The sequence below is a fragment of the Poecilia mexicana genome, unplaced genomic scaffold (assembly GCF_051168715.1).
Source record: "Poecilia mexicana isolate PSO_F unplaced genomic scaffold, ASM5116871v1 scaffold_13, whole genome shotgun sequence".
In the NCBI taxonomy this organism is placed as follows: Eukaryota; Metazoa; Chordata; class Actinopteri; order Cyprinodontiformes; family Poeciliidae; genus Poecilia; species Poecilia mexicana.
In genome coordinates this window covers 7,425,842-7,453,268 of record NW_028263382.1, presented here as the reverse complement: position 1 = coordinate 7,453,268, position 27,427 = coordinate 7,425,842, and the positions used below count along the sequence as shown (strand labels likewise).

Sequence of the window (27,427 nt, the reverse complement as noted above, 5' to 3'; positions counted from 1 at the left end):
GTGTGTGTGTGTGTGTGTGTGTGTGTGTGTGTGTGTGTGTGTGTGTGTGCGTGTGTGTGTGCGTGTGTGTGTGTGTGTGTGTGTGTGTGTGTGTGTGTGTGTGTGCACGCACCACAGATGGTGAGGCTGTGAAAGCACCAGAGGTGCCTGAGCTCATTAGGAAGCAGGACCATACTCCGGTGCAGAGCGGAGAGGAGCAGGGTGGGGGTGATGCAGAGCCGAGCCTGAAATGTTTCGCCTCAGAGTCAAAGATCCGATGATTCTCCGTCAGCCGCCTCAGAAACCAACATTTAGAAATCCTTCCTCTGCGTTCAGACTCCAGCAGGAAATCCATCACATCTGTCGGGAGAAATAAGTGTCTAAAAGGTGAGAGGTTGTTCTGAGGCTGCAGGCTGAGCCGTGTGGCCCACAGGCCGGACTCTGGCGCCACCTACCGGCCACAGCAAGGACTCCTCCGCTGCGTCAGGGAAAGACGGAAGATTTTAGAAAAAATGGCAAAGTTGATCAGGAAGTTGAAGTTTTCTATTGAATTAAATGCAGGGTTGGGCAGTAACTAGTTACATTTACTAACTTTTTTTAAAATTTACTTTTAGAAATATTCTTATTACGCTGTACTTTGAGTAATTTTATTACAAAGTATTTCTTCCCTTACTTGATTCAAATTTCTGGGTTTTCTACCCACTGAATGAAAACCAACATGTTTTAACCAAACATTCACCAGGCACAGATACACTCTTCTTTCATCCATGTTACTGTTGCCTTTCAGGGCCACACATTTGGTTTTCATTCCTCCAGGATGGAGATGTGATTTCTCCAGGATGAAATCACATCTCTAAGAAAAACTGTTGGTCTGAATTCACAACTGCAGGACAAAAAACACCAAACACTTTTTCCCCTTCATTAAAAGTTTTTTTAATCTCATTTTAGAGGTTTGTGACCCAAATCAGTCCTGAAAGCTTTACCACAGTAAATCTGTGGTTGTGTAAGCAAACACAGCGACACAGAGCAAATCTCAGGCCATAAAATCCACCAGGAGTCGGCAGGAACTGGACCAAAACGAGGAGATGCTTCCCCGTTTCCCGCCTCGTCCAGCTGCTGTGAGGGAAACCGGCCTTAAAGAGACAGTACGTAACTTTCACAAGAAATGATTACAAACTAATTATGGTTTAAGACAGATAACGTGAAAAACTGAGCTCTTCTGGCTTCTCCCAGTGCTAACTAGAAACAACTAATCAGAGCCAGGAGGCGGGTCTTAGCGCTGTCAATCACCTTCCACTGATGAACGCTAAGGCTAGTTAGCGTAGCCATAACTGATGATGAACAGTTTTCCTGTCGTGATGAGTTGTTTCTCTGCCTCTGGCACTTTAAGCAGCATAAATGATAAATGAAATTGATTGGCAGCGCTAAGCTCCGCCTCCAGGCTCTGATTGGTTGTTTTTGGTCATTTCTTCTGACGTCAATAGCAGCTCAGGGAGGAGATCGATCTTTTCAGAGATTATCAGTGTCATAAACGTGAAAAGACCTTTTTTCTAAAGGTTACATGCTGCAGCTTTAAGCGTTTACGTCTGGAGACGTTCAAAGATGGAGGGAATCAGGACTGAACGTCCTCCTCAGTTCTGCTTTTCTTCTTCTTCTTCTTCTTCTTCCCTGAACTCTCCGCTGCGTCGCCGTATAAAATGTCCAGCGGCTCACATTTCACAGAAACTGATTCCTCCTTAACATTCACGCCGGGCTCCAGCCCCTCCTCCACCTCCTCCCGCTCCCTGTCCTTCTTCTTCTTCTTCTTCTTCGTCGTCTTCTCCTCTCCGAAAGGAAGACCCACCGCCGTCACTTCATCCAGATTTTCATCGGATGGCTCCTGTTTCATCTGCAGCAACACTTCCACTTCTTCAGACTTTATCCGCTTCTCTTTCTTCTTCTTCTTTTTCCTCTTCCTGCCCTCCTCCTCCTCGTCATCCTCACCCACCCGGCCTCCGTCTTCTACGAACTGCTTCATCACCAGCGGCCGCAGCGTCGTCGACGACGGCCCGAACGCGGCTCCGTCCACCTCATTCTCCGCCACATAGGTGAGCTTCGGGGTCTTGCTGCCGAACGGGTGGAACCGCTGCTTGAGGCCGGCGGGGATGGCGGGCGCCGGGGCGGTCGGCACAACATGTGGCGCCCGCTCGGCGCCGGCGTCCCCGTAGCTTTCGCAGATGTTCAGCAGGCCGGAAAAGGCCGGAGCAAAGACGAAGCCGTCCGACGTCCGGCTGTCGCTGGTGAGCAGGTGAAGGTCGTTGGGGCGGGACGACGCCAGGACGCTGTAGCTCTGCTGGACCGGTCCAACCGGAACCTTCAGGGTCTGGAGACCCGACAGGGGAACCTGGACGCCGCTGAAGCTGCAGGGAAAACAAATGGAGAGTTGGAATACACTGCAAAAACACAAAATCTTACCACATAATTTTTATCTAATGTCAAATACCCTAGTATACTTGAATTAAGACGACTGCATTTCCAGAACAATATAGCAGCTTGTTTAAAGTCAGTAATCCCTTAATATTAATGAAAAAGTTCTAGTTAGTTCCACTGGTGGAATATTTCACTTGTAACAAGACATTTATAAGTGAAATAATCTGCCAGTGGAACTAAAACTGAGTTGCTAGGTAACGGTTGGGGCTTGGATGGGGTTGCTAGGTAACGGTTGGGGCTTGGATGGGGTTGCTAGGTAACGGTTGGGGCTTGGATGGGGTTGCTAGGTAATGGGGCAGTGCCCAACTAGAACTTTATCAACATTAAGGAATTATAGACTTAAAACAAGCTCCTATATTTAGCTGAAAAGTTGCTTCTAAGTTTGTTTTGTCTTTTTTTGAGTGCACCAAATATTTACACAAGAAACTAAAGTAAAAATACTTAGTAAAATTTCAACAGGAAAGATTTCAAATAACATGGACATTTGTGTGGGTAGGTTGTTCTCCAATATTACACAGCAAAAACAAAATGTTATCAAATTTATTGTAGGTAATTCAGACAGCCACAAGAGATCTTTCCTGCCAACGGCCGTAACAATATACAATAACTATTTGAAGAGTTACCACAACATTTAATTTCCCTTTGGGATTAATAAAGTTTTTATGAATTTGAATTTTCTTTGAAATCTTTCCTGTTCACTGTGAAAACACAAAATCTTACCAAGTATTTTTGGTTTAGTTTCTTCTGAAAATATCTTAGTGCACTTTAAAAAAGACAAAACTAACTTACATGTAACTTCTTAGCAAAAATAGGAGCTTGTTTTAAGTCCTTAACGTTGAGTAAAAGTTCTAGTTCCACTGGTAGATTATTTAACTTACAAGACATTTTTCCCATGTTAGAAGTGAAATAATCAACGTTCTGATTTTTTATGCAGACCTGTTGCAGTAATCAGTGCAACTACAGATACAGATGGATAAGTTTTTCTAATGCTGAGACATTAGTCCTCTAACCCTGGAAATGTTCTCCAGGTGATAGAAGGCCGACTTTGTAACCGTCTTTATGTGTCTCTGAATGTTCGGGTCAGAGTTCATCTTGATCTCTGGTTTCCAGCTCTAACAGCTGAAGCTGTGCGTTTTCTCCAGGTCGTTCTTCTTTAGGTCCAAAGATAGTAACTTCAGTTTTGTTTCTGTAAAGGTAGCCGGTATGCTACATATGTGCCAGTAGAGTTGCTTAGGATCGAAGAAGCATCTGGTGTTGACATGTTGGTTTAAAGGGCCTCAAAAATGAAAATATGCTAAAAAGGATTGGGCTAGCCCTGCCTGAGCTCACAGGAGCATGTAGACAACAGGGGTCCCAGGACTGAACCCTGTGGAACGCCACATGTGATTTTTCTCCATTCAAATGAGAAGTTGACTCAAACCAGTCAAGTACTGGTCCTCCATGTCTTTATCATGGGAAACCAATAAATCTAGATGGAAATTATGGGTGGAACTTATTAATTTGAAATGAAACCAACATTTTCTAAATCGAGAAGATGACAAACAGGAAGAAAACTAAGGTTTATTTTAAACTTGCTGGACATAAAGTCTTTGTGGACTGGATTAAACCAAGATCTCCTCACCAGCTGCTAATGTTCTATAAAATATAAAATTGGCCAGTAAAGAACGGCAGAAAAACTGACAATCATCCCTGACTGAGTTCTAAGAAGATTTTCAACCTCACCTTTCCGCTGAAACGGAACAGCAACGAGACTAAACCGTGAGGACAAAGCTTAATTTCCATTCAAGTTCTTGTAAAGATCGGAATGCATGATAACAGACGCAAGGAGCACAGGCTGTACCCACCAGTGGGGGTCGAAGCTGGCAGGAGCTTTAATGAGCCACAACTCGTTCTCGTTGTTCCTCAGATTGTCTGCCAGCGTGCTGCTGCAGGGGACGTGGCAGAAAGACACAAAGTCCTCAGGACACTCCAGCCGCGCGGTCTTCCTGGCTGCAGAAACAAACAAGCAACTCGTCATTAAATAAGAGTTTGAAAGCAGAGGATCTGTCGGCTTAGCACTATGTGGGAAAACGCTTCCACATACTTTGTTGTTTTGTTTTTATTGGGATGTTTTGTGATGGACAAACACAAATAAAAATCTGAAAAGTGAGGGGATTTTATTCAATTATGTTGTCAAAATCCCCAAAGATTCACTGTAAAAACAGAAAATCTTGCTGAGTATCGTTATTCTAATTTCTAGTGCAAATATCTTAGTACATGTCAAATAATATAAAACTAAATTATAAATAACTTTCAGCAAGATGCAGGAGCTTAGTTTAATTATTCCTTAATGTTGATGAAAAATCACATTGGCAGATTATTTCTAGGCCTGTCGCAATAAATCAGTTAATCCCATGATAGATTAGATCGAGATCAATCATTCCCATGATTAATTGTTTTTCTCTTTTTTTTTCTTTTTCTACCAAAAACTGGATGATAAAAGTCTTCAGTTTGGTATTTTGGTCTCAACTAGCACCTTTTTATTAAGAACAATTTTGTTTACAGAGACTTTTTAATTCATTTTATTTGTTGTTTTATTTATTTTGGATTCTTAAAATGTCTTCCAGTTCCAGTGTTAAATGTTCATTAGAATTGATACTTGGTAATGTGTTCTTGAATTGTTGTGCCATAACCATTATATTGCTGGAAAGCGATTTAAAAACAACATTATTGTTTATTGCAACAACTTCTGGGTCAATTTATCATTCACAAAGAAAATATTGTGTAGCATTGTTTCACTTATACTATGGGAAGAATGTCACATTATAATATTCTACCAGTGGAACTAGTACTTTTTATCAATATCAAGGAATTACTGACTTAAAACAAGTTACTTGTAAATTAGTTTTGTTTTATTTCAAGTTTACTAAAGTATTTGCACAAGAATCTAGACCAAAAATATGTGCTAAGACTTTTTGCAGTGTACCAAAGTAATTTTTAGGATAAAGGATCAAAAGTTTTGAAGCAAGTATTCATTTTAACAACAAATTATTCTTAAAGGAAAGCTAAAATGTCAGAATAAAACAGATTATGGACTGTTTTTTTTTTTTTTTTTTTTTTCATTTTTAGGAATAAAGTCTACATAAAATGTCTTTGGTTACAAAAAGACATGTTTCACTGCAAAAAAACTCAATTTCACCAAATATTTTTTGGCTTTGTTTCCAGTTCAAACAACTGAATTAAGACAAACTTAAAAGTAACTTTTCTGCAACATATAGGGTCTTGTTTTAAGTCATTAATTTCTTAATGTTGATGGAAAAAGTATTAGTTCCACTTGGTAAGAAATGTATGGAATGCATTACCGCCATCTACTGTAATGGAGTGTGTCTCAGACTGTATTATTTTATACATAAATTATAAGTATTCATATTTTGTTAAGCAACTTTGTTGATTAACAACACGCATATACAAAATAGTTATTTCTAATTTATATTTAACGTGTAACACACACGGTAATATTAGGTTTTTGGTCGGAGATAACATTTTAAAACCCATTTCTTTTTTGCACCAACTTAGCTTAAATTACATCCGTATGCTTACCGGGTTCTTTCTGCCGTTCTGTTGTTTCCATGGCAACATTGTCCGTTTCATCCTCGCTCGAAGACGAAGAAATGTCTTTTGGCATGTTTTATAGTTTAAAAATAACTGCTAACAATAGAACTCACAACGTTTTTTAGCTCAACACGCATGGCTCTGAGGTGGGAATGAACATGTGTTGACACAAAGTGAACCCAGACTTGTAAGGAGTACTTCCGGGTCACGGTGGATTGTAGTCCCACCTCCCGGTTTGTTGGAAGTATTTGAGTTGGTAGCGCTGGTCAAAACAACTCAAACACCCACAATCCTCCTCGAACGATTACGTAACCTACCAGCGTCTGTCGGGGGAAAAACAGTTGACAGGAGCGAGAAGTAGGCCGAACAGGACAAACAAAGCAAATATATTGAAAAGAGCTTAGACGACTTTAATATTTGTCATTATTTTTAATGCTTAAAATGAGTAGCGTTTTTCTAAAGTTGTGTTGGATCTGTTAAGGCGGAAAGCTTGTCGAAAAGAGAGGGCGTACACCTGTCGAACCGAAATAGGTTAACGAAGCTAACCTGTGTTAGCACGTTAGCGTGCTAGCTGGCTGTTTGAACCCGAACAGGTGTGCCAGGTGGCCCGCCAGGCAGCCATGTCCTCCCCTTCTTCGTCGTCCAGGCGCCAGTGGTGCTACTTGTGCGACCTGCCGAAGATGCCATGGACCGTGGTGTGGGACTTCAGCGAGGTGGTCTGCCGCGGTTGCGTTAACTACGAGGGGGCTAACCAGATCGAGTTCCTGATAGCAAGCGCCCGCCAGCTGAAGCGGAGTCACGGCATGCAGGATGGCAACGTGAGGTCGCCCGGCCCCTCTCCCAACAAACACGGCTCCTTAGCAAGAGCAGAGCCGGGGCCGGACGGCGGAAGGCAGCACGCGGAGCGCTTTGACCGGGGAGGGAGAGGGGAAGGCGGCGGGACGACGATACGCGTGCCGCCCAACGGGCTGCACCGCGACGGGCAGCCGCCCCAAGAGATGAACCGCCAGAGCCCCAGCAGCAGCCGGAGACCCATGATCGGAGCCGCCATCCCGCCCAATCTGGTGACTCAAAGCATTGCGGGAATGCCCGGGCTGCTTGCGGGCATGCCAGCGGGTCTGACCGCCAGGACAGCGCCGATGAGCAGCCCGATGATCTTCCCGGCTCCGGTGCTGGCTGAGATGAGCCGCAGACAGCTGGGGATCGGGATCTCCTCCTTCATCACTCCGGAGCTGGAGCGGGAGCTCATTTCCTCCCAGGCCAAGTCCCAGACTCAGACCCAGGCTGGCACCAGCGGCAGCAAGAGCACAAGCCTGTCTTCTTCGTCTTTTTCCATGGCTGGAGGCGTGAGCCAGACGAGCCCGAAGCCCGCTTCATCCCCGGCCAGGCAGCAACGCCCCCCGACGGCCCGGTCCGGATCCGAGCCTCTGGGATCCAGCAGCTCCGCGGAGGCAGCCACCACAGCTGCAGCGTTACCCAACAACGGCGCCTCCGAGCTGGGGTCGGCATCTGTCAGCAACACCCATCCGACCGGAAACACGCTGTCCTGCACGCTGTGCCATGAGCGTCTGGAGGACACGCACTTTGTCCAGTGTCCATCAGTGCCTGGGCACAGGTGCGTTTTCTGTTTATATGGATTTACTGCGGTTTTTTATTAGTGCTCCAGCTAACGATTAATTTACTAATCAATATTTCTAGACGATTAATCGTTACAAAAATTGGCGCATGACATTAAATTTAAAAATTCAAGGAAACTCAATTCTGTTTTTTAAATTAATAAAATAAAATAAAAAAACAATTTTAATTCAATAATGTTTCTTTAGTGCTTGATTAATCAGAGATTTAATATTATTTTACAGAATATTAAAAATACATTTAAAATTCAAAATGAAAACAATTTTTTTTCTTTAAATAAGTAATCATTTTATTGATAAAATAGTATAATATAGCATTCCTTTAGCATACGCTTGATCATTTGTTGCAAAGGATGCATCTGCAGCTAAAGAATTGATTAATCAATTATTTCAATTGGTGCTGAAATGATTACTTCCATTAATCATGATTAACCTATTGAAATAATTGTCAAATAATTTAGCAACTGATTAATCATTAAGTAAAATATAAAATAAAAAAAATGCAATTTCCAGAACAAACAATCAGAGCAGTAATTAAGCCAAATATGTATAAATGTACATTTATATTTAACAAAAAAAAGAACAAAATCTGTAAAGATGTTTCAGCCAAAACTCCTGAGGTTGTTTTTGCTGCTTCTGGTTCAAATTCACTAGATGAATAAGATGATGTTGTATTTCAGGACCAAATGTTTACTTTCTTAAAAAAAGAATAACTTTGTTTGTTTTGCATCTTTTATTTATTTCTAATATTTTCTTTTAAAAAAGGCTTAAATGGTCAAATAAAAAATCTGTAGAATATGTCAAACTTATTTATCCGTTAAATCAATAAAACAATTAGTAACTAAAACAATTAGTAGGCCTGTCGCAACAAATTTTACTGGATAATAAATTGTCCCAGAAATTATTGCAATAAATGATAATATTGTCATTTTGAGATAATGTTCAACAAAAACTAATAATAATGGCTTCTTATTGCAAGTATCCACATTTAAACTTTAAATTCTTAAGAGCATTGAACACAGCAGTGGTAGATTAGCTCATTTAAATATCTGCTCTTCTTATGATCTGTCAGAGTAGTTTAGCTCGCCTATTTTTTTATTTTTTAACTGAAACACACCGAATTCCACAGCATAGCTACATGGTAAAGTTGTCAAACTCAAGCTAGCATTGCTGAACTACTCTCCTCCCCACGCTATTTTTTTCTAAATTAAAAACCTTTTCCTGACCTTGTTATCTAGTTTATGTAATGTTTGCAATTAGTAGCAAAGCACTGCACCTTTTTTCTTTTATATATCAATCATATATTTAAGATAAACAGCTAAAACTAATGCTAATCCTTGGCTAGCAGCAGCTTTTTTGCCCTCCAGATGGGAGATGGAAATTATGACTGGTCTATACTAGTTGTATTCTCATAAATGTCCCCCGTCTCTCATTTCAAATGCAGGTTCTGCTTCCCCTGCACCAGAGTGTACATCCAGAGCCGGCGGGGCGACGGCGAGGTGTACTGCCCCAGCGGAGAGCGCTGCCCGCTGGATAACTCTCCCAACAGCCCGCCCTGGGCCTTCATGCAGGGAGAGGTCTCCACCATCCTGGGCGCCGTTCCGGCTCCAGCGGGATCCGCGTCAGCAGCGGCATCCGGAGCCAGTTCAGGGTCAGGAGCTGCTCCGGCTTCTGGATCAGGGAGCGGAGCAGCAGGCGGCACAGGTGGAGGTGGATCAGGAGGATCAGGAGGAGGAGGAGGAGACGTCACTGTTAAGAAAGAGAGAGAGACGTGATGGTGACGCGGACTGAACAGCAGCAGCAGCAGGCGGGTTCATTTCACATCTAAAAGCTCTGCAGAAAAATGCATTTAGGTTTCAGACCCACAGCTTCAACTATAGATATTACATTTATTAAAGGTGCAGTATCATGTAAAATCCACGTTTTTTAGCCTTACATCATGTTATGTTTTTTTTTTGTTTTGTTTTTTTGGGTTGCTAAAGAGGTTTTTTAACTTGCTAAATGTATCGACGAAGTTGCTAAGTTGGCAACAGTGAGGGTGACTATTATTAACCAGGCAAATGGAAACGTGATAATATTGCTGGATTAAACTGGTTTCACCTGTAATTATTGTTGTTTGTATGTGATGATTATGGTTTTCCTTTTGTTTCTACAGATTTGGATTCAGTACAATAAGAGATGTCTACACTGGACTGCTGAGGGACCCAGAAAAGAAACACAACAACCAACAAAACCAGAAATCCTCCACTACACAGGTTCTAACTCCTCTGACTCGCAGTTCAGTTTAAACAGCATCGTAACAGTTCAGAAGCTTCTGTTTTTCATCATATTTTCCTTTAAACATCACTTTTCTCACCTGAAAAGGACTCAATACATTAGTTGTCCTCATTTAAAACGAATGTAAATTACATTTCTACTCACCGAGTCGAATCTCCAGCACAGGTCAACATCTAAACATTGGTTATAGTTGAGTTTTTGCCGCATCCTCAGTGATGCATAGGTGCTAAACATCACATTAGAAAAGCACCACAACATGTGATTTATGTCTCCATGGCTTCATGCATAACAATCCAAGTGCTTGGCTTTGTTTCTGTTTGATAAACTCAAACAAAAAAGGCTAACCTGCACTGGCTCAGTTAGTATACTAGGATCACACCAACACAGCAGCTGACATCCAGATTTCTAGTTCTTCTGTGGCTGAAAATAAATTAATTCAGTAACGTTTAGGAGCCGAAACTCAGTTCGTTCTTCGACACGACTGCATATTGTTTATTTTTCTGTATTTTATAACTGAATGTCCCCTAGAAAGCAAAAGGACTCCACAGAACAAAACAAAGCTAAAAATAATTGTGCATTATAGAGAAATTAATGAATTTTCATAGTTTTATAGTAGAAAACGGGAAAGAAAAATGGATCAAGCTTAATGTTTTAATCTTTGATTAAACTCCAAATGATAAAAACGTGAAAACAAATTACTGAACTGAAGGTGGAAGAAACAACTGTTTCTGAATTAATTTTTAATATTTGTGTCAGAGAGACCAGAAACGATGCTAGCATGTCACTACTCACGCACATGAAATTTAATATTTTGCTTAATTTCTTGAACAAAACGAAGTTAAACGCTAATTAAAACACCAACAACTCACATTTCCCTCAACGGTAATTAAACAGAAATGCTTTTGCACCTAGACGCACCGATATATCATCTGATAGAGGCTCAAAATTTCCTTTTCTGATCAGTTAGCGATCCAGAAATACCACCTGGTTGAACTGACAACACTCTTCAGTGTGGAAGTTATCATAGCAGGAAACCCAGAGAGCTGGACTTTGGTATTTTGTTTCCCGCCTTCGAAACATTTAATCGAATTGAAGGAGACGGAGACTCTCCAGAGGCTGAACTCATAAATTATCAAACAGGTTGATTATATCAGAGCGAAGTTGCTCTGTTTTATACTTCAGAACTGCCTTTTGCTTGATTTTAAAAGGGTTGGGAGCCTTTTGGAAATCTAAGCATTTTGTAGGGAACCCTACATGCTAACCATGCTAATAGCTAAAGTAAAGATAATTTAAAATGGCGGAAATCAAAAGAGTAAAACACTGTTTTACAGTGACCGCTCTCTCCTGCACACTGTTGGATGTTACCTTTGCTACGTTTTTTAACGCTGTCAACTAAATTGACTGAAGTCTGTATAATACGGAGCCCCCTACAGCCCCCTTCTTTTACCATATCTCGCAATAAACTGGCTGAGAAATCTGAAACTGATGCCATATTGGCAGGTAACCGCCCACGACATTTTGTGCTTTTATTTCCTTTGCGCCAGCTTTATGTGACTCTGTGAAACAGAGAAAGGAGAACGTTGGCACTCTGCTGAAAAAAACCTGAGTGAAGTTGCCCCCCCGCTACCTTCTTCAAATTTGACAAAATTGGTGTCAAACATTTGTGCAGCAAACATTTTTATTTGTGCCGCTATTATTTAAAAGATAATAAAAAAAAGTTTCCAGAGGTCATCATTGATATCTTCATATCAAAAGGAGCACAAACAAAAATTTTTGCTGAGTTGTTTGATACCAAATTTGTTTGATTTTGTAAATGTAGTAAATGATGGCGGCACAAACCAACCATTTTTACTACACAAACACAGCACAAACGTTTAACACAAATTTTGATAGATTTGGGTAATGTGGTCGACCTTTCGACCTTCAAACTTTCATTTAAAAAAGCAGCACAAATGAAAATGTTTGCTGCACAAACATATCGTTTAGGAAGGTGGGGGTTCTGGTGGACCTTTCACAACCTCCAGAAACATTTTTTAATATCCTTAAAATGACAGCGGCACAAACAAATATTTTTGCTGCACAACATAGCTGAGTTGATTTGCAACAAATTTGCTTGATTTGTAAAAGTAATATCTTTAAATTACTAGCAGCATGAAAATGTTTACTCCACAAACATTTGACACAAATTTTGTCAGATTGATATTTTCTAAACAAAAGCAGCACAAACATTTTTTTGCTGCACAAATATAGTCGAGTTGATTGACAGCAATTTTTTTTAAGAAGTTGTGGCAGCTGTTTGACCTTTCATGACCTCTGGAAACATTTAATATCTTTAAGATGATAGCAGCACAAACAAGACATTTTTGCTGCACAAATGTTTTACACCAATTTTGTTAAATTTGAAGATGCTCAGGTCTGAAAGAAATCAAGAAACTGACGCCATGTTGGCAGTTTTTATTTCCTTTACGTCAGCTTTACGTGACTCTTCGTGAAACTAAAAAAGACAAACGATGGTGCTAAAGCTGAAAGAAATTGTGAAACTGACGCCATGTGAGCAGGTAACAGGCCACGACATTTCTCTCTGCTGTTTCTTTTTTTTGTTTTTTTCTTTACGCCAGCTTTACGTGACTCTTCGTGAAACCGAAGAAGGAGAACGTTGGCGCGGTAAACTCGACTTTAACGTTGCTTTATGCTCACATCCAGCCCAGCCTACGCTTTACCCCGAATGTATATTTCAAAAGATATCTATTGATAGGCCTAGGATTATATTTTATACTAGAATGTTAAATGTTATATACTGTAAAGATCTGTTATAGTATGTATGTGCAATCCCTTAGTCTTAGTATATGCAACAGTTTGAAATATGTTATGAAATATAATTGCGTATCTTTTTTTACTTTTTTTTTTTTAAGGGAGAATCCACCTGAAAAAATTGATTCATAAAGTTTTGTTTTCCCACATATGATGAATGTATTTGTTCATTTGCCAGATTTTATTTTAGGAATTAAAATGTTTGAAACTAAAGTGGGCGGGGCCAACGTTCGAGCTGAGTTTGTGTTTTGGGTCGATTCTCCCTTTATGTGCACGATGCACGCACAAACCAAAGGTCATGTTCAGCCCAACCTGATGTTTCTGGTTGTAAATGTTTAATAAAAGATTATTTTTAGTTGTTTGTTGACCAGGATTCACCTGCGATGGAGTGTTAAGGTCATTTTAGATGACAGAAAAACAATAAATCTCAGTTAAAAAAAAAAAAACTACATTTGATGTATTTACAAGAAAAATATCAGTCATAAATTTGCAAAAAAAAAAAAAATGCAAATTTTTCATGATTTAAATAAATTTACAAATTTGACCATAAATGCCACTTTTGATGAAAGGAAAAATATTTTTTTCAATAAAAAGCTAAAAAAAATTATTTCATGTATTTAACAGAAAAAAGTACTGAAAAATCACAAATTTGCAAGAAAAAAAAATACAAAGTTGTCATAATTTTAAGACATAAATTTACAATATTAAAGCGAAGATGTTCTCTGACAGAAAGTTCTGAATTTTACAATGTTAGCCAAAATCTTAGCTTTAATATTTTAAGTATGGAAAGTATCAAACTTTTTCAGATAAATGTTTCTGATGAATTTGAGTTTTATTCATTGAAATTTCTGAATGTTTTAAATCCTTGCCTTAATATTGTAAATTTATGCTTTGAGTCATGGAAAATTACCATTTTTGTCTTGACTTTATAGCGTTTAACATTAGAGACATTTTTTTCTTGTAAATATGTGAAATTTGACAAACTTCTATTTTTTATTAAGTTCAGTCTAGAACAGCCTTAATACTCTGTCATAGGATTCAAACGGATGTTTTTCTTCAGTTTCCTGTGTTCTGTTATACAATGGGATGTAATAATTAATCGTGTTCAACATGTAATATCCCTCAGATTGGCTCTGTTTTTGGAGAAATGTCTAGAGAATTTGATATAAAGTATAATATGCACTGATACGTAATGCAATCCCTCGGTAAGTGCCTTTTTAAAAACGTCTACCATCTGTCTGTGGGAACCTCAGGGGAAGCAGTGGACTCTGTGATGTCGTTGGAAAAACCCAAATCAGTTTCCCTCCAAATGCCATCACAGCGCTTTTCCTTTTTATCTGAAGCTTTTGTAAAGTCAGCTGGCATTTTGTTTGGCCGTTTCGTCCCCCTTTGTGTTTGGAGTTTGTTTTTATCAATGTTCTTGTTTTTGTAGAGCTTTTGGTTTTACTGCAGCTTCATGTACAAAATAGAAACCATCAATAAACGGGATGGAAACTTGTATGTTTGTCCTTCTATTTTTGACACTTCAACATCTAAAGACTTGATTATTGGGAATAAATATTTAATAAAACCCTAATAACTAAATACAACATATTCCAGATTGTGGAGCACAATACAGATATCTGTTTTAGTTATTTATTTTAGTGCTACACAGGTGGAAAGAGAACTCAAACTGTAGTTGGGTAATAGTTGCAGTTCTATTGTTTATAAGTTGGATGGGAATGAGGGGAATGCCTGTTCTATTGGCATTCCCTCATTGTTGTCATAGTACCTACCAAGATGGCTGTCGGTTACAAAGTTCACAGAACTGTGATGTCACATGACAACTATTCATAACAAATGTATTGGAGAGCTGATAAGAGACCATATAAGCAAAACAGCTTCTGCATTTTTCCATGTCGGCCATATTTGCCCAGTTACAAAGCAGCAAATGCATTTCTAGGCAACAAAAAAACATTTTGGGGATTTTTAAAATGGAACATTAAGAAATAAATTTTGAATAAAGGGAACTACAGATGCATGATCAGAAGATAACCACAAAATTAATGTTTTATTATATATTCTAAACACTAAAATGTTATCAGCTTTGACAAAATAACTGGTAAAAAAAAAAAAGTTAAGTATGTAGTAAATTAAAGCTAAATTTACCAATTCTACCTTTTGACTATAGTTACTCTTAAGTGCTTTTGTATTTAGTAGTATTACTATTTAACAGCATAATGGAGGTGCACTGTTCCTGGAGGTACTGCCATACTAGGTCAATGCGTGGAGCGGACGAGGCAAGCCCCTGTTCCAGCTCCTTGTTCTAAAAATCAATTTAATACATGGTCCTCGTTTGGAGGACTATCAGATATTAAACTGATAAGAACAGAAACTACACTTGATCTGAGCCAAAAGGCCGAGAAGCGATACCACAAAACCGGGGAGGAAACCATTTGTTCCAGGCGGGGCTCAGTTTAACTCACGGTTCAGAAACTTTAACAATAATTTAAAGCGTTAGCAGAAACAGAGACGGTGGTGTATTTATTTTATGATGACCCGGTAGTTTTAGTGTTAGTATGTCGCGGGATATTAAACTCAATCAGTCAACAAAAGCAAAATATCCTGGTTTACATGTAACCACGTGACACGCTTTCGTCCAATAGGAAGCCGAGACGCGAATACGACTGCCAATAAAACAAATTCTCACTTTAACTATATATAGTAGTTAATATATGAGTAGTTGTCATTAAATGTTTTAGCAAACATTTATCTGTTAATATTTTAAATTGAGGAACCTTTTTGCTAAATTAATTAACTTTTTCTGTTTTGCTGTGAATGTGTACTGCTGCTGTAACATGGATTTTTAATCTCAACTGGATTTCCCTGTGAAATAAAGGTTAGTAATTTATTTCAGTTCGACTAACTTAGTTTTTAGTAACTCTGAGTTTATTGTCTAAAGTCTTTCAAATTCAACTCAGATTTTGGTGAATTTGGTAAAAATGTAATTTTAAGTGCAGAGCTTAATGTTTTGCATTTGCCACAAGATGGCGCTATATATCAATTAGTGCTTGGAGGCGCAGCTACAACCCTAATTTGTCCCTTTACGAGCCTGTTTGGATGACAGAAACTCTAATTTTCCCTCGGTTGATGCATATTAATCCGCCTGGACGCTGATCTGGGTCTGTCCTTCCCAACGGCCTCGGACCGGTTGATGTGTCGTTTCCTCCATTAGTGTCAGCTCATTACTGCTATTGTTAAGCCAATTAGAGAGGTGATAATGGACGGCATGGAGCCCCTATTGACAAGAAAAACAACCCGCTGAGACACAAAACGAAAGAAAATACAGAGAAGTTACATAGAAATTGAGATATTTAAATAAAAAAATAAACTCTGATGGCAAAAACTTATTGGAACAGCGATCTTAACGGATAAGTCGTGAAATTCTGACCATTTATAGCGAATAAGCCATCATGAAAATGCTTAAATTGTATAAGCACTTAAAGTAAACACGCAAAACACAAAATCTTACCAAGTCATTTTGGTCTAATTTCTAATAACTTAGTACACAAGAAGTAAAACAAAACTGACTTTCAAGTAACTTTTCAGCAACATATAGGAGCTTGTTTGAAGTCAATTCCTTAAAATAATTTTTTAAAGTAGTAGTTTGTCTGGCAGATTATTTTACTTATGAGAAAAAATATCTTGTTATAAAAATAATCTGCCAGTGAACTAGAGCCGGGTTGCTAGGTAACGGGCTAGGCTTGCCTGGGGTTGCTAGGTAACGACGCAGTGTCCGTTGATTGTGAAATAAATTGAATAATCTACTAGAGGAACTAGAACTTTTTAATCAATATTAATGAATTATTTACTTAATATCTTGCTGAAAATCTACTTCTAGGTTAGTTTTGTGTGCTGACATCTGTGATACAGAAATCACTTGGTAAGATTTAGAGTTTTCGTAGTAAAATGTCCTATTTTTTAATATATTACACATTGTATTTTGGTTCTAATCCCAGTTCAGACCGTTCATAAAAGCAAAACGATTTTTGCCAATTGAAATTGTAAGAGTCACATTTTAAAAATGTTTAAATCAACAGATTTTTCAGATAAATCCGTTTCGTTCCTGACAAACGTCGGTACGAAAATACCTGATATAGCAAAAAGTACAAAATGGCGAATGAGTGAAGTGATCAGAATCCAATTAAATAGGCGTGGAAGTTCTTCATTTCTGCGGCTGCTGCTTCTTTGCGGTTTTCAAGCGTTTCACATGTTTGCGCTGGAATATCCCTGCAAGCATGTTTGAGATCCTCCGTCCAGATAGTCAAATATTCCAAAGATAAACAGATTTCACTACCTGGTAAATATTTGACCATATAATTAAAATATCGACAACTGATGCCAACAACAAAAGATTATTTACTCGCTGTTGGTTTGTGCGTAAAAACAATGATAACGCTCCAGGTTTCTCAGCTGATGCGCGTATTGGACGTAGACGTCTTCTTCTTCTTCATCTTCTTCTTCTTCATCTTCTTCTTCTTCTCCTCTTCCTTTTTTGTTGTGTTTTGTTCCGCACTCGCGACCAGCTGCAGCAGGGAGGCGGATATGAAGGAAACCCCGGCGTAACTCGGAATACACATCAGGCCTGGGAGCAGACGGAGGCCGTGAATGTCAATGCCTCAGCCTTAATGGGGACTGAAGGAGACGGAGCTGATGCGCATGCGGGAGGCCAGCGGGATTAGAGTCTGAGGGAGAAATCTGCATAACCAGCGTCTTTATGCCTGTTGATGGCAGAAAGATTGTGGGGGGTTTGTGGGAACATTGTTATGATCAGGTCTCATGCAACCACGGAGAACAGAGAAAACATGCGTTACAGGTGAAAATAGGAGAATATTGAGGTATTTTGGTTTTTAATCGCTTTGTCTGCAGATCCACTTCATAACCCTGCATCCAAACAACAGAAGATATCTGAGGTAGAAAACACAGCTGTACTCAGGAGTAACACAACTCCAACATAGTTTTATTAAATTAAAAGTAGCCGTCCAAGAAATTACTGAAGTTAGAGTAAAACAGTATTTGGTAAAATATCTACTCAAGTAACTGATCAAATGATCAATAATTTAAATATTGAAAAATGACATCATCAGCAGGACAAAATATAAAGCAAAGTGGAGATTTCAGTATTTTAAAGAGAAAAAGGACAATAATTCATATAATTAAAAAATAATAAAATCAGGCAAAATAACATTTTTCAAATCAGTTTCTTTCAATAAAAAAAACTTTAACAGAAACTGCAGGTGTGCCTGAGTCTGGTGAGTTTCTGGTTAAAACATGTTAGTTTTTCATTCAGTGGGAAGAAAATCCAGAAACTTACTCAAGTAAGAGAAGAAATACTTCATAGTAATATTACTTAAAGTACAGCGTAGTAAAAATACTCCTAAAAGTTTCTTCTTTTTTTTTTCAAACAAGTTCCTCAAGTAAATGTAACTAGTTTGTACCCAACTCTGCAAACAGGCAACATTTCACTTTATTTATAAGTAAGTTAACTTTTAGTTTTGAGGTTTCTTCCCCTGCTGACATCTCTCCCCGCCGGGCCAATAAACAGCACGCCAGGGGGCCACATCGGCCTTTCCGCGCGGCCCTTCCTGGATCCCGACGCGGCGTTGGGATCGGGGCGGAACCTGCAGGCGCCTTTTATAAGCGCAGGAGGAGACGCGCAGTTCCTCACTGTGTTTGCGCGCTGCGCCTCCGTCCCATCCAGAGCTGCGTCCCAACTGGCTCCCCGGCGGGAAGTGAAGACAAACGGGCCAGAAGAAGAACCCAGCGTCCCTCTGTAATTAATTAACACGATTCTGAAACAATGGATGAGTGAAAAAAATCAGAAAAATCCACTGAATTCCTCAGAGGAACGTCGCTGACGCATCGAGGAAACTTTCTGCCCGGATTTTCCATTTGCTGAGGATTGTAATTTTCTTTTTTTAATATATATATATATATTTCTCCCTAAAAAAACCCAAAAAACAAACATAAACTACGGTTTTAGATATTTTTCTGCTTTCTGAAGACTTGTGTTGGGGATGTTGAGCTCTGTGAAGATGGAAGCGCACGATTTACCAGAGTGGAATACCTTTTACAGCGAGGCCAGCGAGGTAAAACCCGAGTTCACTCTTACATTTTCATCACGTTACTCAGAAATTATTTTGACTTTATTGTTACTTTTTCGTTTTTATAAAACGCGGAGCAGCTCGGAGCCTTTGTAGGTTGGCAGATGGGGGAAGAGGGACACATTTCGTTTGCGCAACAGGAGTTCGACTAAAAAAGTATTTCGATTTAAGTAAAAAAAATACTTAAGTGTAAAAAAAACTAATTTGGATGTGTTCTAAATAATGCTTTAAGTAAGTAAATTATTTCAGATTAAAGTCAAGATAAATGTCTTAAAGGGTAAAGTTTATTCTAATATCTTCCTAGAAATAACAATTAACCTACTTTTAAAAAACGTGCTATTTACAGAGATGTTTTTTATTCTAATTTAAGGTGAAATGTTTAATTTGGAGCATAAATTTGCGCTTCAATAGCTCGCCTTCTTTTGTGTTTCCGATGCGGCTGAAAGGTCGCGACCGTTCAGGTGTTAATGACGCATCTTTCCCCTCTTCCTCGCTAATTTAATTATTGCTAATTCCATCAGCAGCTTCGGCTCTCACCTCAGCCCCATGATGAAATTACCAAGAAAGAAAGAGCCTGCTAATATTTAACCAATAATCAGTAAGCGGGGCTGCCTTCCTTCCCGGCGGCAGATTTACGTCTCCAAAAATACCGACAACTTCCATTAAAGCAATCAGAACCACCTGTTTAAGTTACGTTTATGGTGTTTTTGTTATATTTTGAGGTGTTTTTAGTTTTTTCTTAGTTTTTTCTTTTGATTTGTTTTCCCATGGCGACAGAGGAGGAGGCCGTCTGAGCGGAGAGGCACCATGACGCGTCTTTTTACGCATTTTCAGGTTAACACGGCGGTGTGAAATCCAAGCACTGAGAGGCTCATTGTGCATTGATAAGAGAGACTTCAGTTTCAAATCGCTGCTTCTATCCAGTTTGTTTCTGATTAATGTGAAAATCCTGATACTTTTAGATTAATTTGTACATAAAATCAAATTTAATCAATCAATAAATCAAGTTTATTTGTATAATTTCAGCAAAAAGGCAGGACAAAGTGAATAAAGTTATAAAAACAATATATAGTTAGAAATAATACCTTTTATCGACTGCCATCATCGATACACATCGAATATGTTGCTCAATATTCCAGTTGTTATTTTTTTAAATCAACTATAAACAGGTGGGTTTAAAAGAAAGTCAGTGTTTCGGTTGTTTTACAGTTTTCTGGAAGTTTGAACATTTTTACAGAAGCAAAATTTTCAGATTTGCTTCTGAAAAATGTGAAAATCTGAATAATTTTAGGTAATTTTATAGATATAACCAACAACAAGGCAGTTCAAGGGAGTGCATCAAGTCATAAAAAGCACTAAAACAAAAAGTCATAAAAACAAGAATCAGTCACCAGTTTAGAAACCAGTAAAAAACGTTACATATTCCAGTTATTATGGGTTAAAAATAACTAAGCAGGTGGGTTTCAAAGGAAGTCAGTGTTTCAGCTGCTTTGCAGTTTTCTGGACATTTGAAGCAAACTTTTCACATTTGCTTCTGACAAATGTGAAAATCTTGATAATTTTAGGTAATTTTGTAAATAAAACCAGCAGTTCAAATTAAATTTACATTATAAAAACACAAAAATGAAAAGTCATAAAAGCAACAATCACCAGTTTAGTCAATTGCCATGATCAGTGTACGAATATGCCTGGAAGTTTCCCAGAAGCAACATTTTCACATTTTGTCGATTGCCATCATTGATTATTTTGGTCAATATTCCAGTTCGTTTGGTTTCGGCTGTTTTGCAGTTTTCAGGAAGTTTGAACGTTTTATGGAAGCAAAATTTTCACATTTGCTTCTAATAAATGTGAAAATTTTGATAATTTTAGGTAATTTTTATAAATAAAACCAGCAGTGAGGCAGTTCAAAGGCTTTACATCATAAAACGTAACAATACACAGTCACTAATTGAGAAACAAGTGACAAATGTTACATATTGTCGATTGCCATCTTTGATTATGTTGGCCATTCTTCTAGTTAGCAACCCAAACAGTCCAGATTTGTTGGTGAAAACCGGCTTTTTGACGCTAACCAGACGTCTCCCCCTCCCATATTCAGATGTATTCCTCTCCCAGCACCATGAACCCCGGGCTGGGCTCCATGAGCTCCATGAGCTACATCAACCTGAACCCGGCCACGGCCTCCCCGGCGGGCATGAACATGGCGTACCCCAGCTCCAGCCTCAGCAGCTCCTCCCTGGCCTCCATGGGAACGGGGCCCAGCCACATGTCTCTGTCCCCGGTGGCGTCTTCCCTGTCCTCCAGCAGCCTCACCCCGCTGGGCTCCACCGCCCCAACCTCCCTGGGCTCCCTGTCCCATTACCAAAACATGAGCCAGTCCATGAGCCAGTTGGGGTATTCCTCCGCCGCCTCCCTAAGCCGGGCCGGACCCAAGGAGATCCCGCCGAAGCCGTATCGGCGCTCCCTGACCCACGCCAAGCCGCCATACTCCTACATCTCCCTTATCACCATGGCGATCCAGCAAAGCAGCAGCAAGATGCTCACCCTGAACGAGATCTACCAATGGATCATGGACTTGTTCCCCTACTATCGCGAGAACCAGCAGCGCTGGCAGAACTCCATCCGCCACTCGCTGTCCTTCAACGACTGCTTCGTGAAGGTGGCGCGCTCGCCGGACAAGCCGGGCAAAGGTTCCTACTGGACTCTGCACCCTCAGTCCGGCAACATGTTCGAGAACGGCTGCTACCTGCGGCGCCAGAAGCGCTTCAAGATCGAGGACAAGGCGGCCAAGAAGGGAGCCAAGAACCAGGAGGGGGCGTCGGGAAAGGGAGACCGCCTGGGGGAGGATCGGAGTCCAACTGGCGGCTCGGAGGGGGCGGAGTCCGCCCACTCGGACAACTCCCACCCCAGCTCCTCCGACGACCAGCCGCACCAGAGGAACACCCTGGTCTCCCTGGACTGCCCCCCACTGTCCTCCTCTCACCTCCACAGCCCGCCGGCCTCCTCCGCCTCCTCCTCCATGTCCCTCTCCGGATCCTCCCCCACCTCCAACTCTCTCCTCCACTCCCAAACTTTGGCCGGTGGCTCCCACCTGCTGCCCAGCGCCATGCCGCCGCACATGGACCTACAAAGCGACCCGCTCAAGTCGCTGGACCCCCACTACAACTTCAACCACCCATTCTCCATCACCAACCTCATGTCCAACGAGCAGAAGATGGACCTCAAGTCCTACCAGGACCAGTTCATGGCCTACAACAGCTACGCCAGCAGCTCGCCGGTGGGAGTCAAGCAGATCTACGACAGCTCCAGCCCGGCCGCCATGGACTCCGGAGCGTACTACCAAACGCTCTGCAGCCGCTCGGTGCTCAACGCCTCCTAATAAGGACAAACACACACACACATTCACACACAGACCTTTCTGCAAATGGTGAACCAAGATGGAGGTCTCTCTTTCTAAAATGGACACCAAAGCTCTTCGAGGAACCGGAAACAAACTGTTTGCTTTTCTCACAGAAGGAGACTGTGTCGTTACACAAGAAGCGATGAAGAAGATGCAGCTAACTACTTTCATTACAGGCAGAGTTATTCCAACACCATTTGTGGCACCCGCTCTAGAGTGCCACCCCTACAATGCAAAAACACAAAATCTTACTACTTACTACTTAGCATTTTTGTTCTAGTTTATAGTGCAAATATGCTAACTAAACTAAACTAACTTACAAGTAAATTTTAAGCAAGAAAAAGGAGCTTGATTCAGTCAACAATTTTTGTTGAAAAAGTTCTAGTTCCACTGGTAGAATATTCCACTGCATCGTTACCTAGCAACCCCAGTCAAATCCAGCCCGTTACCTAGCAACCCAGTTCCAGTTCCAGATTGTTTCACTTATTACATGGGAAACATGTCTCTTTATAAGTGAAATAATCTGCTAGTGGATCTAGAGCTGTGTTGCTAGGTTATGAGTTGGGTTTAGCTGGGGTTGCTAAGTAACTGTGCAGTGGAATACTCTGCTTTTTCATAATATTAAGGAATTACTGAATTACAAGCACCTCTATCTTGCCGAAAAGTTACGCGTAAGTTAGTTTTGTCTTGTTTCAAGTGTAATAAGATATTTGCGCTATGACTTAGAGCGAAAATACTTGGTGAGATTTCGTGTTTTTGCGTCAGATTCTGTCTCTGCAGGGCGAAAATTAAACCTGTATACAGTGTAAATAAAGGGAACATGCAGGGGGGAGAGGATGAGATTTGTGTCTATTTATGAAGGGAATAAATTTTAATATATCTTGCACTGGAAAAAGAAAACGGGTAACCCAACTTTTAAAAAATGAGTTAATTTGCTACAAGCAATCAAATTAAGTTTATCCAAGTAAATTTATTAAGTTTATTAAGTTGTCAAATGTAAATAAAGTAAGCTTATTTCGACGTGAAACAAATTAACTCAGTTTTTTTTTAGCTGGAGCGTCGTTCTCTTTTTTTTCCAGTGAAGTCGCGCCGGTTACAACACAAAGCTCAATTTTCAGGTTACTGCTTCAGTAATTTCAGCGTTACAGCAATTTCTTTTTGCAAACCTTAAAGTCCTGATAGAATAAAACAAAGCAACTGTGGTAAGAAAAAGACTTTTAAAAAAATGTACAAAAAGTTGTTTTCATGGCCCAAGATGTTCATGTTGTTCCGAAAACATGGCGGCGAACAGTCAGTTACCGAAAAACGGAGGGAGAGATGCACTAAGAGGAGGATTTACATACAGTACTTTGCACTCTGGAGCTCCCACAGGCCAGGTGAGCTGATAGCGTGTGTGTGTGTGTGTGCGTGTGTGTCTGTGTGTGTCTGTGTGTGTGTGTTACATCATCGCCCTCCTTGTGTCGGAACGGGGGCTGGGGGTGTCAAGTGACCCTCCGACGTCCAAAAAGTGCCTTTTCTTCAAACGCCTGCTGATCTGATAAGAGATCGATCTGCTGAAGGATTTTTCTTTTTGTTTTTTGTTTTTTTTTGCAGGAGTTTCAGGTCACATGATGTTTAAGTTTCAAACAGAAATGTCTTTTATTTAAGCTATGTTGCTTTACGAACTCTGAAAGTGTGCTGATATAATATATATTTTTGTTTTTTTGTTCTGTTTTTGTTTCTGTTGTTGGTGGTTTTACATGTGATTAAAATGATTCATTTTTCTTATTAAAAAAGGCAAAAATGTGGGGAAGACATTGTGCTTTTTTTATTTCTTTTTTAAAATGAAAACGTTTTATGTGCAGGATTTCTTCTCTTTTTTTTGTCCAGTCAATCAGTCTGGCTGCGTTTAGCAGCATCTTGTTGAAACCAAATGACTGTGGAGTGCGACATGTCAGACTAAACACGCTCAGATCCCGCTGAGAGACTCAAAGCTCTTCGCTTTCGAGTCAGACCGAAGTTTCCCGAAAACTGATGACCTTTCCTGTTGACCCAACTAAAGGAAAACTAACAGAAGAAACAACTAAAACAGAGGAAAACATGCAGCAGATGATGTTAAAACATGACAGAAATCTGATTAAAAAAAGTTTAAATGTTGCAGTTTTGCACTTTGAAACTGGTTTTTAAGTTAATCGCTTAAAAATATCAAACTTAGCAGCAGTAATTTGAAAATTAAAATAAAAAAAACAACTACAAGCTTTTATTTATGTTAAACCAGTGCACTAAAAAAGGAAACTAATTTTACTTGTAATCAAATTAATTTTACCCAAATTTATTATTTTGTCAGTGTAATTCATTTACATTGATATGTAAATGAATTAAGTTTGACAAACTTAATTTGATTACTAACAACAAATTAAATTGGAGCTCCATTTTGTTTGTTTTTTTCAGTGTAGATAATTGACAAAAATACAGTTTTCCCAAAATTTTAAACAAATAAAAAAAGTGTGCCATGCACACGCATCTACCCTGAATGCAACATTTCAAGGAAACAAAAAGGAATCAAAGTTTCTACGGAAGCACTTAACTGCCAGAACTCATTTTCATTTTAACAAGATTTTAAAATGACTTTATTTCTTATTAAAACCAGATTAAATTCTGTAAGGTTGGAACTGTAAAACAGCAACACCTATTGGGATTTTTATATGTCATTTAAAAGAAACAGGAGACGACAGAGTCCGAGGACTGAAAAACACAAAATCTTACAAAGTATTTTTAGTCCAGTTTCTAATGCAAATATATTAGTACACTTGGAGTTAGGCAAAACTAATTTACAAGTAACTTTTCATTAAGAAACATGAGCTTTTTTAAAGTAAATAATCTATAAATGTTGATTAAAAAGTTCTAGTTTCACTGGCAGATTAACTTATTTTCCCATGAAATAATCAGCCAGAGGAAAGAGTATTTTCATCAATATTAAGGAATAATTGACTAAAATCAAGTTCCTATTTCTTGCTGAAAAGTTACTTGTAAGTTAGTTTTGTCTTCATAACAGAGTTTAAAGACTGAAAATGAGAAACATTTAGCTCTTCTTTCTGTCCTCCCCTCTTCTTTACTTTTTTAAATCACAGTCTGAAATTATTAGTTATGATGAGGTCCCTACAGGTTTTCATGTCAAAAATGAATGTTTCTCAGAAATATCTGGATGTATATTTGCATTTTAAACATTAAATCCCCAATTTGACTATGCAATTAAATAATATCTTTCTACTAAGGCAGAGATGGACGGAAACAAATATTTTTGTATGGATGGATGAAAACAGAGAAAATGGATGGACGGACAAAAAATATTTTTATACTCCATCTTTTCTTCAATATTCATCCACAAAAATACTTTAAACTAGGTAAATTATCTCTGCAAGACCCATAAACCCAAAATTTTCCAGAGTTTTCTGTCACTTAATTTTCAAACTAACAACTAAGTAGCATTAAAACATCTTAAACCTCAGTAAATACCAATCAAATCCAATTTAAAAGTTACTGTAAAGTCTCCCTGGAAGTGAAACAGAACAATTTTTTGGTAAAAATGTAACTTATACCTCAGGAAATGGTGGCTTGTCTTCAGTTACTATGGTGACACAGTTCGTCACCTAGCTTCCCCACAGCTAGCTTACACAGCTAGCTTTAGCGCGGCTAGCTCGATAAGATAAACCAGCGTCTTACCTGTTATGTTCCTCACACACACCGGAGGTCGGCCCAGGTGTGACCGACCTGACCGACTCCGTCCTCGGGGGAAAAAGAGATTAAACTATTTACACGGAATAACTCGGTGTGGGGTTTGAAACGGCAGCAGTTTCAACCGCCTCTCCTGTAATCTGTAACCCACGGTTGACCCACTTTCTGAACGTGAGAATCTGGCAAAACAGATACGAGCCGCCGATAAACGTCTGGATGGCCACAATAAAGATATGATTTAGCTTCTAGTTTGTGGGGAAATCCGTGTTTATCGCACTTTTCTATTACTGACTGTTTACATCATAAAATAAATCCACTCTATTAGAAATCTACGTTATTTTTTCACCCGTTTTGTCACATTTGTTTGGATTTTTTGAAACAAACTAGTCTACTATTGGAGAGTGGAAGGAAAAGGATTCACTTTTTAATGTTCATTTTGTTTTTACACAAAAGCTTTTGTATTTAGTTTTCTTTATTCCTTTTCCACTGAATCAAATGGAATTGCATCCAAAAGCTAAGACAAAATTACCTGGTAAAATACAACACAGTGCAAAAACACAGAATCTTACCAAATATTTTGTTTAGTCTATTGTACAAATATGTTAGCACACTTGAAATAAGACAAAATTAACTTACAAATGACTTCTCATCAAGATATAGAAACTTGTTTTAAGTCAATAATAACTTAATATTGATTATTTCTCTAACAATAACATATAATGGGAAAAATGTCTAGATAAGTGAAATAATCTGCCAGTGGACCCAGATAAAACTGTAACTCATACCTTAAATTTTCATAAACATTAAGGATAGGAAACCATACACTGTCATTACATAACCCTGTCTCCTCTGATAATATTTGCCATTTCTCTCAAATGTTTTGTTAAATTAATAAATATTTTTCAGATCTATGACTATTTTTGATCTTTGTTGCTACAAAATTAAATGGCTGACTGAATGGCTTTGGAGGCTGCTTTGCTTTCATACTCAGAAAACCTCTGAAGAAGACACCAAACTCAACTTCCTTCTTCAATGTAAACAAAAATCAAGTGCTGTGAAATTTTAGCAGTTGTGGGATTTATCTTTTGTCTTTAGCTAAAGAATACGAGTCATTTCTCCCGCCAACGCTAGGCTAAGGCATTTGTTTTGGTTGTATTTACCCAGAATGCTCTGTGCTGTAGACCAGTTCCTGCTTTTGCAGCTGTCTCCGGTCCGCTTGGCGTTCACATATGAATTCAATATGCACCAGAGTTCACTTCAACCGAACCCAGACTGAGGTTCGTAGGCGGACCAGAGATGATTTTTTTGTCTGATTGTGAATTCACACCTCCCCAAATAAAAGGGGGAGTCTGTGTTTGGTAATGTTGCCAACGTAAATATACTGCTGCTCTAAAATACTGTTTGAAGAA

At 39.2% G+C, this 27,427-nt stretch overlaps 3 protein-coding genes and 1 non-coding gene across 4 annotated transcripts; 2 read left to right on the top strand and 2 right to left on the bottom strand.

The window, feature by feature from the left end:
• Nucleotides 1–887: 887 nt before the first annotated feature.
• On the bottom strand, nucleotides 888–6,243 carry polr1g (RNA polymerase I subunit G). Its single transcript, XM_014994820.2, has 3 exons — nucleotides 6,028–6,243; nucleotides 4,293–4,437; nucleotides 888–2,378 (listed from the first exon to the last, which is right to left on the bottom strand). The coding sequence occupies exons 1-3, from the start codon at nucleotides 6,110–6,112 to the stop codon at nucleotides 1,592–1,594; spliced, it is 1,017 nt and encodes a 338-aa protein (XP_014850306.2). The 5' UTR covers nucleotides 6,113–6,243; the 3' UTR covers nucleotides 888–1,591.
• A 114-nt stretch (nucleotides 6,244–6,357) lies between these two features.
• On the top strand, nucleotides 6,358–14,259 carry irf2bp1 (interferon regulatory factor 2 binding protein 1). Its single transcript, XM_088011627.1, has 3 exons — nucleotides 6,358–7,654; nucleotides 9,118–9,480; nucleotides 9,829–14,259. Exons 1-2 carry the CDS (start codon nucleotides 6,660–6,662, stop codon nucleotides 9,446–9,448), a joined length of 1,326 nt encoding a protein of 441 aa, XP_087867753.1. The 5' UTR covers nucleotides 6,358–6,659; the 3' UTR covers nucleotides 9,449–9,480; nucleotides 9,829–14,259.
• Nucleotides 14,260–14,981: 722 nt separating this feature from the next.
• Nucleotides 14,982–15,171, bottom strand: LOC148155732 (U2 spliceosomal RNA). Its single transcript, XR_015765165.1, has one exon. It is a non-coding gene; the product is annotated as a U2 spliceosomal RNA (small nuclear RNA).
• A 2,890-nt stretch (nucleotides 15,172–18,061) lies between these two features.
• On the top strand, nucleotides 18,062–24,096 carry foxa3 (forkhead box A3). Its single transcript, XM_014994221.2, has 2 exons — nucleotides 18,062–18,889; nucleotides 21,003–24,096. The coding sequence occupies exons 1-2, from the start codon at nucleotides 18,818–18,820 to the stop codon at nucleotides 22,281–22,283; spliced, it is 1,353 nt and encodes a 450-aa protein (XP_014849707.2). The 5' UTR covers nucleotides 18,062–18,817; the 3' UTR covers nucleotides 22,284–24,096.
• Nucleotides 24,097–27,427: the final 3,331 nt, after the last annotated feature.